At 37.5% G+C, this 7,749-nt stretch overlaps 1 protein-coding gene across 1 annotated transcript; it reads right to left on the bottom strand.

Annotated features, from left to right (window-relative positions):
- Positions 1-796: 796 nt before the first annotated feature.
- LOC130702293 (integrator complex subunit 6-like) lies at positions 797-5,214 on the bottom strand. The gene is made up of 13 exons (XM_057524001.2): positions 4,993-5,214; positions 4,578-4,655; positions 4,162-4,401; positions 3,737-4,049; positions 3,476-3,660; positions 3,252-3,404; positions 2,861-3,088; positions 2,550-2,799; positions 2,291-2,485; positions 2,062-2,198; positions 1,383-1,938; positions 1,113-1,286; positions 797-1,045 (listed from the first exon to the last, which is right to left on the bottom strand). The coding sequence occupies exons 1-13, from the start codon at positions 5,107-5,109 to the stop codon at positions 876-878; spliced, it is 2,796 nt and encodes a 931-aa protein (XP_057379984.1). The 5' UTR covers positions 5,110-5,214; the 3' UTR covers positions 797-875.
- Between the last annotated feature and the right edge of the window lie 2,535 nt (positions 5,215-7,749).

Here is a 7,749-nt window from a genome sequence, read left to right as displayed (position 1 = left end):
TTATCAGCGGTGCTTCACATTTTTTCATAAAAAGCTACGAAAGCTTGAAAACCGGAAGTTGTTTAGATATTGTCAACAATTTTTCTGAATAAACATTTCCTTTTAAATGCCACTAATGGACTTAATGTATACTATGCAGACAGCGAAGTTGAAGTTTAAGCGTAAAACTAGGCGATTCGTCGCAATTGATTCAAATTAAACAAACTATATGGCATGTGTAGTTCTAATTTTCTATCAAAACACAAAATCCTTATATTACAGGTAATATGACCTTTATAAATTACCCTTAATGTGTCGCACTGCTTAAAAATCTATCGAATATTTCGAAGCCTCTCAGGACGTCCGCCGTTTAATTGACTGCCGTGTTTCACCTTGTGCCTTCCACATCGACAACTCACAGTTTAGAGCTCACCTTATGTCACCATACATGAGAATTTCCAGCTTAGTACAGTTCAGCATTTAGTCGGCATTGATGAATGATCATCTGTCGGTTATTATGTCAGCATCTTTTATTGATTACTTTATTTATTAGTAATATATACTGTATTTGCTTCGTTTTATATCACTAATCAGCCGCGGTGATCACCGTTAGTCATGGCTATGCCGGAATGTCAAGGAAAACTTTAACTAGATCAGACTAAATAAACTGTCAGCAAGCTTCAGACAGTAGACCGTGGAATTCAACAAATAGGGGCAGATTGGCATGGAAGCCTATTAGAACATTTCACTGCGAGTTCAGCCACATAACTTTGCTTGTGGTAGAAAAAATGCATGAAATATATTCCGAAATCAAGCACACAATTTGGACAATTTACTGATGCTGTGAATAACGTCTGTCTATATGTCCGTACGGTGTTTATGAAAATTTTCAACGATTATAAAGCTTCTGGATCTCTTCCCAGACTGTTAAGAAACTGTTTGACAAGATCTGCCAATATGCGACGCTTAAACCGCAGGCATTCGTTGACGATATCCATCACTATAGATTTGCGCAAGTCTAATGACCCCTTCAGACGTGAGAGTTCATTGAAGACGCCATTGAAATCTGAAATAATAGAGTAAGTTGTTAGGGGGACTTCGATTGCAATAGCAAGTCTGACAAGTTAATTCACTTCTTCCAGGTCGTTTAATTGCGCGGCAAGCAGCGGATTTGACTTGTAGATTGTGTTGTTGTATTTCTTGAATCTCGGGCCGTAACAAAGTTCCATTTAGAGGCAATTGGTCGCCGACTCCGCTGACACAATTCAGAAAAGCGTAATTGGTATTACCATGATTGGCGTACAGATCTGTAGGTAAATACGATATTAAAATATTTACATTATATGATCAAGAAAGCCTTTCAAGGCAATGCTCTGTCAAAGCTCCAGTCTTAATTTTCGTACCTTTTACATCTCCATTAACGAAATGATTGGCTGCTGAAGCAGGAACCAGTGTTTCGGGAGTTACTATTGCACCATTATTGTGCAAAGCTTGAAGAGATGGAGAAATAATTATCTGAAGTTCGCACGGTGGCACATCTTCAAGGGTAGAAGTAGTTTTTGTTAATCCGTTGACAAGAGATGTTTCAGGTGGCGCGTCGATGTTGCACTCGGCTATTACTAGTGAATGAGATTCATCTTCGCTATCGAAGTGATCAATTGTTGGTGAAGGGAAAACGGGTGAATTAACACCAGGTAAATAACTGTCAGGTCTAATTTGCACATCTCCCGGCAAGGACGGAATTGGAGAGGGCGGAGGTGAAGGTGAAGTTGAGGCTGAAGACAGTGGTGTAAATGGTCGTCGGACACACAAATCGCGTGGCAGCGGCCCAGCTTTTCTCTTTGACGGCCTAAATGGAATAGGGTTAGGAGATTCAGCAGGTCGTTTGGTTCCACGTCCACTAGTCTGCGAGGCGCTGCCACCAACCAAATCAATATCAGCTTCATCTACCATCATCCTCTGCAAAACAAAACAATACATAATGTAAGAGCACACGCCACAGACATAAAATTGGGGAAAACGGGTACGAAATTTCTTCTAAGATATTTGTTATATCCGGGGAAAACCGAAGCTTAAGCTTGCCTTGTCAATTTTAAAAGGATTTCCAAACATATGTTGTCTAACAGGTGTAGATTCGATTTCTCGCAGAGGAGGTGCTATTCGTTTTAAATATTCTTGATAGTTTCCCATTTGACCAACAGGCATACTGTGGACGTCATCTGCCAGATATTTTAAGCAAGTTATTAGTTTTTCCCAAAAAAATTAATAAAATTAACTAATAATGGAAATGTTAAAAAATCTACTTATTTACCTTCGTCTTGCAATCTAGTGTGGGCCAAGGAAGGCTGCAAAAAATTTGCCCGCATTCTAGCAACTTGATCGAGAAGAGTGGAACGTGGAATATCGAATGGATTACGAAGATTTTGAGCTCGCATTTCTCGTTCTTTCAACGCCAACGCAAAACCAGGGAAATCACTCATTTGGTCCCGTAAGTTTAGAAACTTGTCTATCAGAAAAACGACATCAAGCGGTAAACACAATTTGCTTCAACACTTATTAACTTATCATACCTATAAGCGTGGGATTAGAAATAAATTCTTTCCGAAATGCGGATCTTGGTATAACCTTAATGGAATCAACTACAACTTGTCGATTTCTCCCGACTTCTGAGCAAACTCGATCAAACTCAACTTTTGCTTGATGCTTGAGTCTCTTCAAATAATTGACTATACTATAACTCAAATTGTTGTCCAATGATTCAGGTATCAGAGTAGAGGCTAAGTTCGGGGCACCCATTCTAGTCAGAGCACGGCGCAGAGGCTGCGTAATTTAAGAAAACAAGTTAGTGAAACATCCGATCTTGCAAAGCACTTTGTCCTACCGCAGCGTAGTATGGTGGCATTGTTCGTAAATAGTTGGCAAAATGTCCTCTCCATTCAGCGGTTGGTCTCAAACGATGTACTCGGAAAAGCTCATCCAATAGAGGGAGTAACGCCGGGTAGTTGTAAGGCATCACAAAAAGGTTGACTGATTGCAAATTTGTGCTAGCTTTAAGATATCCAAATGGATGGCCAGATTCAGAGCTTCGGTAACTGTTAGGAACGAACACCTAGGCCAAGAAGAAGCAGAAGAATCGTTTCTAAGATGTCACGGAAAATATATATAAATTTATATAGTACAGGATATAATAACATTATATACGTTGAATACAATAATAACCTTACTAAGAAGCAGAGCAAAAATGTAATTGAAAAAAGAAAATAGCAACACACTTGCCAACATGTGGACGCCTGCTTCCTTGACAGAATGTACTGAGTCAATGGACAAGGTTCCACTTCGTACTTGTCAAACGGAAGATTTTCAATTATCATGGGTTCTTGGTTAGTGCACGTGAATTGGACAACGGGATGCGCAGTTCGGGGAGACTGTGGCAAAGATCAAACATCAACAACTTGCACGTGGACACGATTAGAAGACCACCGTAAAATTTACGTACCAGGGAAGGAGCATTCACATCAGGCCAGAAAGCTTCTGGAATAGGCCAAAATCCAACAGCAAATCCTTTTTGTGCAGAACGTGGTACATAAATCATTCGTCTACAAACTTGCCAAGATGATCCTGAAAAAATTGCTTTACTATCTTCATCAAGTAAAACTTCACCATTTGTACAGTCCGCTTTCCCTGTTTTAATTGTTCAACGATGCAAAAAGGTAGCCAAATTAAACATGTATGATTCAGAATTGCTGCTAACGCAAACCTTCAGCTAAAAGTGGAGGATCAGGTCCTATTTTTTCAAAATAAATAACTACACCACTTTGAATTTTTTGAACCAAACTGTCAACACATTGCATAAGCATCCGGTGAGAGGTTATCGCATACGAACGTCCCCCTGTTACTTCACACATGGTATCTATTGGCGAAGTATCACTTGGTACCAATCCCATTGGATCTCTTTCAAGGGGTGGAGTTCCAGTAAGTCGTAGAACTAGGCTAAAGAGCCGCTGGTCCCACCGAAAAGGCTCACGCGTCAACTCAGCACCAGGAATATTGTTATTCATAGGCAGGTTCAACTGTAAAAATGAAAGAATAATGTGCGTTTAAAAATAATAAACAATGATGCAAAGTCACACTATGTCAATAGTTATATATTAGTTTTCTATAAATGTTTGATAAACTACCAACCTCGTCATGGATTCCTCCATTGTAAGCAAGCTTCCCACCATCAGTAATGGCTACTATTACAGCTGGCTCTAAAAAGAAAGGGTGTCTTCCTTGACCATACATATCAATACCAGTTTGCATTCTATTGACATTGAGTAGATCAAATGCACTTTTCAGTGCAACACCCAATGTTGACAACCCAGTTGCTTGCAGATTCTTTAGCTCATTCATAAATGTCCCTAAATTTTCCTTCCATCCAGCCTGTACAGTGACACATACAATTAACATTTTTAAAAAATGCAGGTAACATTACATTTTTAAAATGCCTAAAAGAAAACTGTAGTTGTTCAACAGGTTTGAATTCAAAATTTGTTTGTATTTAGAAAAAATTAAATAATATTTCTAATATTGTGAATTCATCATACTTCAAACTATACCTTGATATTGAATGGAGGTTCTTCAAATGTAAGGAGCATATATCTGTCACCACGGCTCTCAGGGGATCGCTGCCTAATCTTTGAGAAGAAAACTTTCATGTACACCACAGTAAATACTTGTTTAATACACAACATTTTCTATTGTAAGCTTTGTTCACTATTATGATAATGAAACAAACTAATGCATAGTATATGTTTAAATTAGAAAAACTGAAAATTTAACACTCTTACATAATCATACTATGAAGTAAGATAAAATTGTTTTTATTCATTAACTTCACATGTTGGCATTCACTATTAAGCTCCTTACGGATTGCAAGTAGATGACTCTTCTTTTGTTTATTCATTTTGAAAATAAAAACACGAACCAATTTTGGTGTTAGTGGAATAGTGGTAAAAAGATGCCAATATTTACTTTTACGAAAGTCTCAACAGCGCCTTTCGCCACGTCCAGCAGCGAAGGACGCCCTCCAAGGTAGGCTCGTTGATTCATGGAAGCCGACGTATCCACAAGGAATACGATTATTGTCATCTTAGTGGCGAACAGGAAAGCCTACAACTCTTATTTGTAATTATTTCGTATAAAAATCTTCCGCAAGATCGAAATGCACCAATATCGAAAACCAAGTTTAGTCTAGCATGACCGCTATTCTAACAAGCTCGACTTGAAGGCTACGCCAACAGATATAAACTGAAAAACTATGGCCGGTGTTCGGCTACACCCTGGGACAGTGTAAAGTGCGGATTCTAAGTGCAGGATTCCCATATTTTACTTACCTCCTTCAAGCAAGAGCTGCGGCTTGGTGGCTGTGATGTGGTTAGCTCACACTAGTTCACAACTTTCATGGAACTGATCGGCCAAATCATTGTAAATTTTGATTTGAAACAAATGCAATCAAAATCCGGGATTTCACAGGCTAAAAAAAACAAAAACAAATTCACTTTAACCAATTTATATTCAAAAACAAAAAAAAGAATCAAAAACAAAATTAAAAATTAAAATAAAAAACAAATCCTAAATTTGCCCTACCCCACCCCGATTACCGAAGTAGTCCCTGATTGGCTTTCTTTAGGGTGGGTAGGGGACTCGGATTAGAGCCAATCGGGGCCGATTTTTACTACAAAACAATTTTCGTTTTAGAAAATCATTTGTTTAATTTAATTCTAATCTACTTCGTTCAAAAATAGTAAATCAGAATCAAAATTTAAAAAATGATTCAATAAAAAAATTGTTATTAAAATGGAAAATTAATTCGAATCTAATTAAAATATAGATTGACTCAGCGATTAACATTGAGTCATTAACACTGATTAATTGATGCTTCGCTTACGACAAGAAATGCACTGCTCAAGGTGTATTATTCTTTTAGTTTTTCAAATAGCCCTTGCACATGTTTTTAAGGGAGGCTACCAAAAACGTTTTCCTAATATTTGTGAAATTATTCTTTTGATTAATCCCTTTATTACCACAAGTTTTTGGTTTTTTGGTCAACCTTGGTTCAAAAACTTTTTAATGCCTAAAATAAAAAAATTAAAATTAAATTAAAAGATTTCATACAATAGCATTTTTGCCCGTTCTACCCTATATTTACGTCGTTTAAGTCTTAAAGTATCTTTTCCGTTCTTTAGATTCTAGGCCTCTGTATTCATGTTAAAATTTTACTCGTAGCACTTGTTTCACAAATAACCTCTTCCTGTAATCTAAAAACTAAAATGCGATTCGAATGAGCATTCACGAGGTAACATTACATAGCCCGTACATAATTAATAATTATTATGTAATTATAATATTGTCACACTGGACTTCATTTTGACTTTATCATTTTGTATTTAAGTGAAAACCAATACAATTCTAAGTGAAAAGAAATTACGATTATACTTAACTTTTGAACAAGTTGTAGAGAGAGAGAGTAAGAAGAGAACTCAGAGAGCTCAGGGGAACTTCATGGGAGAGTGAGATGGTTTTTTATACCATTATTACAAAGCATACACCCCTTCCCTAGGGCTGCATGAGTTCTTGGGCTAAACGTTACACAACATTTTTGTAAGCTTACCTACTTCTGTTACGGCATCTTTCGCGGGAAACTGTACCATACGCTGAGAAAAGATAGCGACATTTGTTATTTTTCCTCCGCGACTGGTCCCCTTTCTTCAAGACAGGCGACGCGACTGTACTAACAATCATTAATGGATAATTTGAAAAGAAATCAAAAGAAGGAAAAATATCGGAAAAGCTTTAAAAACGGCCATTAAAGGGTAGTTGAAGAGAAGTAACAACAACAGATGAAGCAATGTTAGGACAAGGACATGTACGAGAGGTTAATGAGCTCTTATAAGGAAGAGATTACTAGAACAGTGAAAAAAAAAAGAATCAGAGGAAGAACAATGTTATAATTAGAAATTTATATTGATAAGATATTATCACGAAGACAAATCGTTAAAAGAATGAAATATAAGGATCCGACTGCTGCATATTGCGTGTTTAGTTTCTTTCTCCTGAACAGTCGTTGTCTTTTTTCATTAGTCGTTAATAACTTCTATAGATTTTTTGTTTCCCAGTTCTTCCTCCCCGTGGTCTCCGGGTAGAGAACTGTCGCTGCTCGTGGGCGGTTAACCACTTGCTGAGCATAAAGGATTTGTATGCTAGAAAAATTATTCCAACGCCAAGAAGTAAATTTTAGGTGAAAAATTCATGAGATAACGAATGGGAGGAAATTCTTTTTGCTTTCCTGCTTCCACAATCAGGTTGTGAATTTGTTCACCCGTCATTTCCGCTACAGGGTAGCTTGAGCGTTGGGATCCTAATTGACTGACGATACCCACGATGACGTGTTTTGCCGCGGAAGTTCAACTAAGGTATGTTTTTGGTTATCGGTGGTATTAACATCACGTAAAAAAAAACTTTTACTGAAGGTAAAACAACTGTTTTTAGTTTTGGCGCAATTATGTTTCCTTCCATACTGGCTGGAAAAAAACAGTTTTCGGTACGAGCGGTGCATCCCAGTGTTACTTCAAACATTCCTAATGGTGGTAATGTCGTTGTTCTAAGCGGTGGCTGCTTGCCACCAAATGAACACAAAAAAGTAATTCCATGTGGCTTTGTTGCTGAATAGACCCATTCGTTGGCATGTAAACTAATTCAGATCCACGCCATTCTGTAAAATGTTTTCTG

The sequence above is a fragment of the Daphnia carinata genome, unplaced genomic scaffold, assembly GCF_022539665.2.
Source record: "Daphnia carinata strain CSIRO-1 unplaced genomic scaffold, CSIRO_AGI_Dcar_HiC_V3 NW_026452937.1___fragment_4___debris, whole genome shotgun sequence".
NCBI classification, from domain to species: domain Eukaryota; kingdom Metazoa; phylum Arthropoda; class Branchiopoda; order Diplostraca; family Daphniidae; genus Daphnia; species Daphnia carinata.
Note: the sequence above shows the minus strand (reverse complement) of the source record. Positions and strands in the feature narration are given on the sequence as shown.